This window comes from Ailuropoda melanoleuca, chromosome 18 (genome assembly GCF_002007445.2).
Source record: "Ailuropoda melanoleuca isolate Jingjing chromosome 18, ASM200744v2, whole genome shotgun sequence".
NCBI lineage: Eukaryota > Metazoa > Chordata > Mammalia > Carnivora > Ursidae > Ailuropoda > Ailuropoda melanoleuca.
In genome coordinates this window covers 32,889,574-32,902,729 of record NC_048235.1, presented here as the reverse complement: position 1 = coordinate 32,902,729, position 13,156 = coordinate 32,889,574, and the positions used below count along the sequence as shown (strand labels likewise).

The window sequence follows — 13,156 nt, the reverse complement described above, 5'->3', positions numbered from 1 at the left end:
ATCATGTCATCTGTGAAGAGAGACATTTTGACTTCTTTGCCGATTTGGATACCTTTGATCCCTTTTTGTTGTCTGATTGCTGTGGCAAAGACTTTTAGTACTATGTTGAATAATAGTGGCGAGAGTGGGCATCCTTGTCGTGTTCCTGATCTTAAGGTAAAGGCTTCCAGCTTTTCCCCATTGAGAATGATATTTGCTGTAGGCTTTTCATAGATGGCTTTTATGAGATTGAGAAATGTACCCTTTATTCCTACACTCTGAAGGGTTTGAATCAGGAAAGGATGCTGTATTTTGTCAAATGCTTTTTCTGCATCAATTGAGAGGATCATATGGTTCCTGAGTCTTCTATATATGACATTTTTAATCCATTTATCTGTCAGTGGACACAGGTTATCTCCATACCTTGGCTTTTGTGAGTAATGTTGCAATGAATATGGGAGTGTGAATAGCTCTTCAAGATACTGATTTTAATTATTTTGGATATAGACCAGAAGTAGGTATTTGCTGGACCATGTAGTAGTTCTATTTTTAATATTATGAGGAACCATCATACTTATTCCTACGGTGTTTGAACCATTTTATAATCCCACTAGCTGTTTACATTTTATATTCATCACATCTTTACCAGCACATTGTTTTCTGTTCTTGTTGTTGTTTTTTAATAGAAGCCATCCTTAGTGGTATGAGGTGATAGGCATTGTCATTTTGATTTGCACTGCTATGATTTCTAGTGATAGTGAACATCTTTTCATATGCTTTTTGTTTTTGTATATTATCTCTGGAAAAAATATATATTCAAGTTCATAGTTTTTTTTTTTTTTACTATATAATCCAGCAGTTGTCCTCTTTGGCATTTTCCAAATGAGTTGAATATTTATATCCACACAAAAACCTACAGATGAGTTTATAGCAGTTTTATTCATAATTGCTAAAGATTGGGAGTGACCAAGATGTCCTTTAACAGAGGAACAGTTAAGCAAGCTAGAGTAAATTGATATAAAGGATGATTTTTTTTAACTGAAGCATCAAACCATGAAAAGACATGGAAAAAACTTGAACGCATAGAGGTTAGTGAGAAAAGCCAATCTGAAAAGGCTACATACTGTATGAGTCCAACTATATGTCCTTCTGAAAAAAGAAATCTATGGAGATAGTAAAAAGATTGTAGGTTGCCAGGGGTTAGTGTCTTGCTGCCAGCATTACTTCCCAAGTTTTTTGTTTGTTGTTTGTTTGGTTGGTTTTTGAAGAAAAAAATGTTACTTACAAAGAGTTGTAGTATTCTGCCTTTAAAAAAATTAATTTGACTCTCCCAAAACTATTTCTGAAGTAAAAACTGATTGCAAATTCAACCCTTAAGAATCTGTATTTTTTCTGTGTTCATTAAAAAAATAATATAGTTACTGAAACATGCATATTCTCAAAAAACTTTTAAAGCTTATTGGAATTTAATACATAATAAAAGCATATGGTAGCATTAATCTAATTTTGTTATGTCAGTGCCATTTGGATTAGAAATACAATAACTCAAAGAGATAAACAAAATTTTCCTATTTTTTTCTTATTTTCCATATCCCTAAGGAAATAATGAGCTTTGGCATAGTAGTTTCTTAAATTTGTATTTTCATTTAGGTATTATGGCCAAAAAGAAAAGATCAAGGATGTGAAGAAAAAACTTAGGCAATAATTCTGTTTTGCTTTATTTTGTTTTTTGCATTTAGTATCCACAGATGATAACTTTAGATGCATTTTCAGTTGTTATGGTGCAGTTGATTGGAATTAATCTGGGATTCACATATGATAATATCTACAATTGTTACTGTCCAGGAATTACATGCATAATGAATTCTGAAGCAATGTAAGATTTTATTTTTATCAAATCTGTGTCTTCCTCTGGGAAATGTTTGCAGCAGTCACTGTTATATAATATCTTGCAACGCAACTTGAGTAAGAATATTTTTATTAAATACATAATGTACTTGCTTAAACTTATTTATTTTAATTTTTTATTTAAATTCAATTTAGTTAATATATACTGTATTATTAATTTCAAGGGTAAAATTTAGTGATTCATCAGCTGCATATAATACCCATTGCTCAAATATATCAAGTGCCCTACTTAGTGCCCATCACCCAGTCACCTCATCCCCTAACCCACCACCCCCTCAGCAACCCTCAGTTTGTTTCCTAGAGTTAAGAGTCTCTTGTGGTTTGCCTCCCTCTCTGTTTTTATCTTCTTTAAAGAGGAGTATTTGATATTGTAGAAAATGTGCTTAGTATTTCTACATTCAATGTTACAGAGAAAGTGAATATTGATGATGACTATCTGAGGGTTTACTAGAGTCTTGAGATGAAATTCATTCAAAGAATATGTAATAGACGTCTACTGTGTTGCAAGATTGTGTTAGTCTTATATATGGCTAATAAGATAGATATGTCATAAATATCTTAACCTACCAGGGTCTGAAAATTTAAAAGTAGAACTAAGAATAAACAAAGTATGAACAGCTTATGATAGGTGTCAGGAAGGCAATAAATAGGGAATACATGGGGAGAAGAAACTTTATGATAAAGAAAAGTTTTCTGAGGAAATAGTTATGAGGGATATGAATATGGTCATGTAACGAGCTTGTTGAAAACTTCAGGCCAACAAATGAAGTGACACTTGAATAGTATGAAGCTTGAAAATCTCAACAGACAAGAATAAGGATATTGAGAGAAGGATAAAAATGAAAAAAAAAATAGCTGGGACTATAAGGAAGAATGTTTTGACATAGGGAAAAGAAAAGAAAATACAATGAGGCTAAAGCATAAGGGGAAGAAGGCCAGGTGGTTCAGGAATGTGTATGAAAGAGTCTGATTTTGCAATCATGACGCAAGAGTTGGGGTTTTGTGATAAATGTATACCAAATACATTTTAAGTTGATTTATCCAGTATGGACAGTACAGATTATCTTAAAATGAATGTGAAATCTATCAGAGGGAACAATAATATAGTGATATTTTGGAAATGATTCTCATTATAATCTATAGCATTTTATTAAGATTGAGAGAGAAAAGGAGATGTGAAGAATTATTTGTAGAAGTTTTGATATCATAATTACTAACAGATATTGAAAAAGGTAAATATTTTAGGAAAGCAGAAAAATGAGAAGTCTTGAGGGCAGTTTGTGTTGATTTGGGGATTCTGAATCATCCATTAGAATTAAATGCACAGTTACAAAGGTCCTGATATGAGGACAAGGAATTTAAAATGTGTGAACCATCACTTTATTGGTGGAAGTTAAAAACATGAACAGGTCATTTAGAAAGAAATTGAAAGAGTGAAAAGGGTACTTCTCATATTTACAGGCTGAGTAATTGAGGAGAAACTAGTGACATGCAGTGAGAAGAAAGAGGAAGGAAGAAAATAATTAGAAACAAGGACCAAAATAGGATGGAGTCTTACCTAGGGAAGAATATGTTTTAAGAATAAGGGGAAGGATGGAAATCAGATGGTNAGAATAAGGGAGAGGATGGAAATCAGATGGTGAAAGTATCAGCATGGTATTTCAGCCTCCCCCAGTTCTCTCACAAAATACAGAGTGAAACTAGGAAAACAACCAAGAAAGCAAAAGCATATCCCACAATTTTCCCAAACAAATGCACCACAAATACCAGCAGGTGGGACCAATCCACTAACAAAGAACTAAGTAGCATGAAGTAAGTAGCTGAGTAGCAGGAAATAAAATAGGAGGACAATAGGAACTCTAAAAATCTTACTGACCTGGGAACTTAGAAATCATTGGCTTAGCCATAGCATAAGAAATTGCCCCTACTGAGACTGAAATATTAGTAAGCTCATGCTATTGCAGGAGCCAGAACTAGTGAGGATATAACAAATTTTAGGTAAGAGCAAAGGAGCTGTGAACATTTCTTAAAATGCTAGCGTGGCCTTGATGTCTGCTCTTAAAAAAAAATGTAGTAACAATAGCCCATGTTTCACCCAGATCATGTTTTAAAAATACTAATCTTCACTAAAAAGAACTGGCACTTTGAAGGAATGACTGATTCCAGATCTAAAGCAAAGAAAATAAAAATGAGCTTGGAACATGTTGCATGAAAAAATTAGGAGGTGTTCAAGGAATTACGGAGATTTATCAAAGGGACACAAATGCAGTTCCCAATAGTCAAATCTGTGGGAATCTGAATGTCATAAATGATAGTGATAGTAATGGATTATAACCCATTTAATATGATAGGAAAACATGATTTCATATTCATATAAATATATGAATGAATAATTTGAAAACATAGTGAAGGAATGGGATATTAACATAAAACCAAAGTATTTCTCTCCAGATAATTTTTAACTAATAAGAAGAAAAAAATAATTTTAGAGTGAAAATATCTTAATCAGCTAATCAAAATGACTATCATCAGTAATATAACAAATTAACATCCTGTGCCATTTGTTAGGATGCAATGAAACAGACTCAGCCACACTCCTATGATACTGTTGCCAAGATGCATACATAACTTCAGCTTAATTATAAGGCAACATTTTATAATCCTAAACGGAGGGACAGTCTACCAAATAATCTGTCTGTAATCACAAAATTTTCCATGATTGTGTAATCCAACAGCAGCAACAACAACAACAAAATGTAGGTAACTAAACTTAGGAGATATGAGAATTAAATGCAATGTTTGAGAAGCTAAAATGGCAGTATACTGGGAGATTCCTAGGCTTGTCTAGTCCCTGGAACACAACTAGGTACTATCAAATCATTCTGAACACCCAAGAAATCAATGTGACAACTGACAGAACAAATTGCCCAACTACAGGTAAAGAAGAGGACACATGGAGGATGGTAGGAGTTATGGAGACATGGATTGGGGGAGAGGAGGATTCCAGGGTGTGGAGAGGGGAGGGAGCCATGGTAGCAGATAAAGGAGGAACTGGGGAACATACAGGGAAACAAAGAGAGAACACTTCCCCAAAAACCATTGGCTGACAAAACCAGAGGGGCTAATTTTTGTGAGGTTTTGCAATCAGCAGGGTTCAAAGACTGGAATTTTAGAGGATGGCCAGCAAAGCTGGGATAGATCCCTGAGGGTGCTGCTCTACTCCTGGGGAAAAGGCAGGCAAGCACCCTGGAGACAGACAGCAAGTGATTGGAAGGATCACCCAAAGGTGCACAAGGGAGAGAGTGTTCGCTCTTCTTGGAGCTCATCTGTGGGAGGTGGTGGTCACAGAGATGACCCTCTGGGGGCAAAAAAGTGGGCAGGCACCATTTCCCACCTCAACCCCAACACCCCCACACCCCCGTCCCCCCACCCGTGCTTAGGCACACAGACACCTGCTGGGGGAGGCTAACCCAGATGGATACTGGCTGTTTAGCCTGCTTGCTCCAAATCCCATGTCCCTGCACTCTGATGTGGCTGCCCTTCTCAGTCAAGCCTACATCCATCCCAGCAGGGTCAGCACAGGCCCCCACCATAGCACATCCTTAAAGTTTGGAGTTTTAAAAGTCAGTAGGTTTCACTGGGATAGAGCCCAAAGTGCACTGTGCTGCTTCAGGCAGACAAGCAACCCAAAGACAGTGTGAAAAGAACAGTATGAAAAACACCCAGCACTTGAGGGGAGATCATTTGCTCTTCTGGGAGTGCTTCCCTGAGAGCAAGCATGGAGACCCTCTCTGGGGACAAAGGAGCTAGCTGGTACCATTTCTCTCCCCAGCCCTACAGTATAAACCAGCTTCAGGAAACAGCACAGCACTGATACTGGCTGCCTAACCTGCTCACACCAAGTCCCACCCACCTGCGCTCTGCTTGTACTGCTTTTCTCAGGCAAGTGTGCCTAAATCCCAACCCAGTGGGCCCCTTCCTGAGAAAAACAGCAGCAACCCCTGCATGCACCACGTGTCTCGAACAGAGCTCTGGAAGTTTTGGTCCTAGTGGAAGTAGCATCAGGTCATATTTAACAAGCAGACCAGAGCACACCTAGTTAAAACTTGCCACACTCTGGAAAAGGGCCAAAGAATGCCCACTCCCACCAAGGACAGCCTCTGCAGACGACTATCTAGGGAAGGAAACTTCCCTAATCTGGAATCCAAATCCAGGATGCACAGAGAACTCCCATTAAAATCAACAAAAGCAGGCCAATGCTGGAACATACTGGAGTTAAATTTGCAAAATATAGTGATTAAAAAAAAAGTCCTAAAACAGCAAGACAAAAGAAGTCCCTAACCAATAAGGGAAGACACGCAGCACTAGCTGCAGATCTCTCCACAGGAATGTGGCAAGCTAGAAGGAAAAGGCATGATATCTTCAACATGCTGAATAGGATAAATCTGTAGCCACAAATCCTCTATTCAGCAGGGCTATCACTCAGAATAGAAATAGAGATAGAGTTTCCCAGAGAAATATAAACTAAAGGAGTTCTTGACCACTAAAGTAGCCCTGCAAGAAATATTAAAGGGGACTCTTTGAGTAGGATGGAAGGACAAAAAGTGACAAAGACTAGAAAGGAAGAGAGAAAATCTCCAGAAGCAATGACAAAACTAAATACATATCTATCAATAATACTTTGAATGTAAATGGATTAAACAGTGCAATCACAAGGCAGGGTTTTAGAATGGATAAAAAACAAGACCCATCTATATGCTCCCTACCAGAGACTCATTTTTAACCTAAAGACATCTGCATATTGTGAGGGGATGGCAAACCATTTATCATGCCAATGGACATCAAAAGAAAGCCAGAGTAGAAATACTCATATCAGGCAAAATAGATTTTAAACTGAACCTCTAATAAGAGATGAAGGGCATCCTAAGCAAGGGGACTATCCTACAAGAAGATCTAACAAAGATAGATAGATATTCCACCAACATGGGAGCACACAAATAAGTAAAACAATTAATACCAAACATAGAGGAACTCTTTAATAATAATATAATAATAATAGGGGACTTTAACACCCCACTTACACCAATGAATAGACATCTAAACAGAACATCAACAAGGAAACAATGGTTTTGAATGACACACTGGACCAGATGGACTTCACAGATATATTCAGAACATTTCATCCTAAAGCAGCAGAATACATTCTTTTTGAGTCCACATGGGACATTATCCAGAATAGATAACATACTGGGTCACAAATCAGCCCTCAGCAAGTACAAAATGATTGAGATCATACCATGCATATTTTCTGGCCACAACTCTATGAAACTTGACATCTACCACAAGAAAAAATTGGGAAAGACCACAAATATGTGGAGGTTAAACAACGTGCTACTGAAGAATGAATGGGTTAACCAGGAAATTAAAGAAGAAATAAGAAAATACATGGGAACAAATGAAAATGAAAACACGATGGTCCAGAACCTTTGGGATGCATCAAAAGTGGTCATAAAAGGGAAATATAGAGCAATATAGGCCTACCTCAAGAAGCAAGAAAAATCTCAAGTAAGCAACTTAATCTTGGACGTACAGGAGCTAGAAAAAGAACTAATGAAGCTTAAAGCCAATGAAAGAAGGGAAAATAGTAAAATTAGAGCAGAAAGAAAAGATACCAAAACAAAAAAATAGATACGTGAAACCAGGAGCCAGTTCCTTGAGAAAATTAATAAAATTGATAAACCCCTAGCAAGACTTATCAAGAAAAAAATAAAAAGGACCCACATTAAAAAATCACAAATGAGAGAGAAGAAATAAGAACCGATACCACAAACACACAATTATAAGAGAATATTATGAAAAAGTATATGCCAACAAATTGGACAACTTGGAAGAAATGGATAAATTCCTAGAAACATACAACCTACCAAAACTGAAACATGAAGAAATAGAAAACTAAAACAACTAAAAGGAAGCAAAGAAATTGAACCAGGAATCAAAAATCTCCCAACAAAAATCCAGGGCTAGATGGCTTCAAAGGCAAATTCTACCAAGCATTTGAGGAAGAGTTAAAACCAATTCTTCTCAAACTATTCCAAAAAATATAAATGAAAGGAAAACATTCACATTCATTATATGAGGCAGTAACACCCTGATTCCAAAACCAGAGAAGGACTCCAGTAAAAAAGAGAACTACAGACCAATATCCCTGATGAACACGGATGCCAAAATTCTCAACAAGATACTAGTAATCAGATTCAACAGTACATTAAAATGATTATTCACCACCACCAAGTGGGATTTATTCCTTGGCTGCAAGGGTGGTTTGACATCCACAAATCAATCAATGTGACACACCACACTAATAAAAGAAAAGAGAGGAACAATATGATCCTCTCAGTAGTTGCAGAAAAAGCATTTGACAAAGTACAGCATGCATTCTTGATAGAGGGAACCTCAACATCATAATGGCCATATACAAAATACCCACCACTAATATCATCCTCAGTGGGGAAAAACTGAGAGCTTTTCTCTTATGGTCAAGAACAAGACAGGGATGTTCATTCTCAACAGTGTTATTTAACATAGTACTGGAAGTCCTAGCCTCAGCTATCAGACAACAACAACAAAAAAATAAAAGGCATCCAAATAATCAAGAAAAAATCCAACTTTCACTCTTTCCAAACAGCATGATACTCTATATAGAAAACAGAAGACTTCACCAAAAAATTGCCAGAACTGATCCACATATTCAATTAAGTGGCAGTATACAAAATCAATCTATGGAAATCTGCTGCATTTCTATACACCAATAATGAAGCAGCAGAAAGAGAAATCAAGGAATCAATATCATTTACATTTGCACCAGAAACCATTAGATACCTAGGAATAAACCTAACCAAAGAGGGAAAATATCTGTACTCTGAAAATCATAAACACCAATGAAAGAAATTGAAGATGACACAAAGAACTGGAAGAACAGTCCATGCTCATGGACTGGAATAACAAATATTTTAAAATGTCTATACTATCCAAAGCAATCTACACATATAATGCAATCCCTGTGAAAACACTAACAGCCTTTCTCACAAAATGGAACAAACAGTCCTGAAATTTGTATGGAACCACAAAAGACCCTGAATTGCCAAAGCAATCTTGAAAAAGAAAAGCAAACCTGGAGGAATCTCAATTCTGGACTTCAAACTATATTACAAAGCTGTAGTCATTAAGATAGTATGCTACTGGCACAAAAACAGATACAGAGATCAATGGAACAGAATAGAAAACCCAGAAATGGACCCACAACTGTATGGTCAACTAATCTTCAACAGAGCAGGAAAGAACATCCAATGGAAAAAGTTTCTTAAACAAATGGTGTTGGGAAAACTGGACAACAACATGCAGAGGAATGAAGCTGGACCACTTTCTTATACCATAAACAAAAATAAATTCAAAATGAATAAAAGACCTAAATGTGAGACCTGAATCCATCAAAATACTAGAGGAGAACACAGGCAGCAACCTTTTACCTCGGCCATGGCAACTTTTAACTTGACACGTTGCCAGAGGCAAGGGAAACAAAAGCAAAAATGAACTATTGTGGGACTTCATCCAGATAAAACCTTCTGCACGGTGAAGGAAACAATCAACAAAACTAAATTGAACCTTTGGAATGGGAGAAGATATTTTCAAAGGGCATATCTGAAAAAGGGTTAGTATTGAAAATATATAAAAGAACTTATCAATGAACCCAACCCCTAAACAAACAATCCAATCCAGAAGTGGGCAGAAGACAGGAACAGACATTTTTCCAAAGATGACATCCAGATGGCCAATGGACACATGAAAAGATGCTCAACATCACTGATCATCGGGGAAATATAAATCACCTCACACCTGTCAGAATAGCTAAAATTAACAACACAAGAAACAGGTGTTGACAAGGATGCAGAGAATTGGGAACCCTCTTACGCTGTTGGTGGGAATGCAGACTGCTGCAGCCAATCTGGAGAATAGTACAGAGTTTCCGCAAAAAGTTAAAAATTGAACTACCCTATGATCCAGCAGTTGCGTACTGCTTATTTACCGAAAGGATACAGAAATACTGATTTTATGGGATACATGCAGGTTTATGGCAGCATTATCATCAGCAGCCAAATTATGGAGAGAGAGCCCAAGTGGCCATTGACTGATGAATGGATAAAGACACTGTGGTATATATACACAATGGGATATTACACAGCTATAAAAAGAATGAAATCTTGCCATTTGCAATGTTGTGGATGGATCTAGAGAGTATTATGCTATACCAAATGAGTCAGTCAGAGAAAGACAAATGCCATATGATTTCCCTCACGTATAGAATTTAAGAAATAAAACGATGAACTGAGGGGGAAAAACAGAGAGGCAAACCGTAAAAGAGACTCTTAACTATAGAAAACAGCCTGAAGTTTGTTGGAGGGGAGGTTGGGTGGGGAGATGGGTTAAATGGGTGATGGATATTAAGGAGAGCATTGTTGTGATGAGCGCTGGGTTTTTCATGTAAGTGATGAATCACTAAATTCTACACCAGAAAGCAATGTTACAATGCGTGTTAACTAGCTAGAATTTTAATAAAAATTTGGAGAGAAAAAAACTGAAAAAAAAATAAGTGGAACGGTTGACTCTCAACTGGAGCTTTTTGCTATAAAGTGCCAATATTGTTGTGATGATGAGATTTGAATGACATCTGAAGATTAGATAATAGTAGTATATAATTATTTCCTGATTTTGAAGGGTCTTTTTGTAATTAATGTCTTCATAGGAATTATACATTCAAATACATAGAGTTATTAGGATCAGGTTTGGCAACTTAATCATCATTGTTTGGGGAAAATTTTATTTTTTGGTCTATTTTTGTATCATCTCTCTAAGTTTTAGATTGTTACAAAATTAAATAAAAATTCATTAAATAGTACACGTAGAAGTACAGAAAGATTTCAAAAAGTAACAAAATAAAAAGAATGTAGGGCTTTTACATTTTATACAATCAATGTTGAGATATTTTAATTGATTTTGTTACCAAAGTACAAATGATTCTGATTTTTCCTGTAACATTATCAACCATTGTTATTTCTTCAGTTTTCCACATATATTTTCTAGTATTTCATTTTCTTAATATTAGTGCTTATGATAATGATTATAATTGTGATGCTTGCAATCATAATGAAAATAATAATAGGACATATTTAAAGAGAGATTTTTGGTATGGCAAATATTATTTGTGCTTTAATATATTTTAACTCATGTCACCTTAACTTCTTCTAGTTGCTACATGTCTGTTACATTGAATTACAATAGAAATAAACTTACTGCTTTTATTTACAACTTGTATTAAAGATAAAAGTCCTCTCCCTTCCTTCTTGGCTCCTCTGTAAGTGCAGTAGGACAGAATTAACGGTACTTTTCAGTAATTCATAGAGTGTTACTTTGATAGTGATTTTATTCCATTTATCTGAGGAATATAATTTATTTTTAGACGTTCCCATGGTGTAAAGTTTTTTAGCAGTTGCAGCATGGATGAATTTAAACGTATGGTTTCACAGCCTGAATTTGAATGCCTTCAGAATCGAACAGTTCCAGAAGTGGTTTACCAAGGAAGAAGTGCAGCTTGTGGCAATGGAATTTTGGAACCGCCAGAACAATGTGATTGTGGCCTTGCAGAGGTTAGTGGCAAACATTTACAACTCATCTAAAGATTTGTTTTGTGTTTCTTATGTAATCTTATAACTATAGATGTGATATAGGAGGACTCTTTTTGAAATGAGGCACCGTTTTATTAAATATCCAAGATACAGAGATAAGGGGCTTGTGGTAATGGACTCATCCTGATTTGAAGCATTTGAAAAGTTTAAGTAAAGGGTAAGTGTAACATGGAGTAAAGAGGTAAGATTTTCTTTACGGTTTAACCATTAATAGTAATACCCCCCTTTCTGTATCATAAACATCAGTGACGTCAATACTATAATATTCACCTCAAGCATCTGAATTCCTCAAAGTGCCTGCACTGGTTCACTAAGTTACTGCAAGTATGTTGCTGTATACCTTCTCATCTCCTAATCTCAATCCTTGCATCTGGGGAAACTTCATTTATTTTAATTTGACTTCACAGAATTGGATTAATAATAATCCTTGGTTTGTTATTGTTATATTTAGCTTTTGGCTGTTAGCCTTTTTTTAAGTTGTGTTTGGTAAAATGGCTAATCATTGCATTTTTATTGTGCCTGTTTTCATACACTTGTGCATGGTGATTTTTTGGAATGTTCCATGTTTGCTTGAGAAAATGTAAACTCTTGAATTGTTAGAAACCAAATTCTATACAACTTGATTACAAGATAATTTTTAAGTGAATGCCGCAAATCTTCTGTGTTTTTATAAATATCATATGCCTGAACTCTTGGTACCTGAGAGATAATATCGATACCTACAACTATGCAGTTGGATTTGGCTATTTCTCACCTTACATTGTTCAATTTATGCTTTGTTTTTTGAAGCTGTTTTATATAGTGGAGACTTATATTACGATAGTTATATCTTCCTAGAAATTTAACTTTTGTTTTCAAATGCTGAATCTCTTTATCTCTCATGTTCCTTTCTGTTTTAAAGTCTATTTGGTCTGACGTATCTTATATCTATGCACATACTTGCTTCTCTCAACCAGTATTTCCCTGATATTTCTCCTTCTCGTTTAGTTTTTCTCCACTAGTAGTTCAGGATCTACACTGGGTTTTAATTTACTATCCAATCGGCCTTTGATTTATCAGATTTTCCTGTTAAACATCATTGTAATTAATGTTTAATCAACTGAAGTCCATAATTTCTTCAGACTTCTTTTCTTTTACCAAATAGCCTCTTTCTGTACGAGGACTTCTCTAGGATACCTCATTACATTTAGCTGTTATGACTCCTTAACACTCCTCTATATTGCATATTTTTCATAATTTTAGTTGTTTCAAAATGTTATTTTCTATGTACATTTGTCACATTTGTTTTTTAATTGAATTTTTGTTCATTTCTGTTGAATCTGTATGCTCTGTTTTTCCTTCTTCCACAATTTATTGCAACAATTTAGTGGATCTGTACTTTTTATTTTCCTCTAGTGATTATTCCTCCATAATTAGCATACATATTTAAGTTTAAACCATATCTAGGCACCCTCCAAAATAATGGGATTTAATTTACATAAAATTTTGGTAAATACTGCATTTCTGTCACCTCAGTTCTTTCCATTAAG

At 35.6% G+C, this 13,156-nt stretch overlaps 1 protein-coding gene across 1 annotated transcript in view; it reads left to right on the top strand.

Annotated features, from left to right (window-relative positions):
• LOC100477359 (A disintegrin and metallopeptidase domain 3) overlaps positions 1-13,156 on the top strand; it is a 92,089-nt gene that overhangs the window by 19,157 nt on the left and 59,776 nt on the right. The window contains exon 5 of the mRNA XM_034647777.1: positions 11,469-11,588. Within this exon, the coding sequence (XP_034503668.1) occupies positions 11,469-11,588 (120 nt within the window). The remainder of the gene's footprint in view (positions 1-11,468; positions 11,589-13,156) is intronic.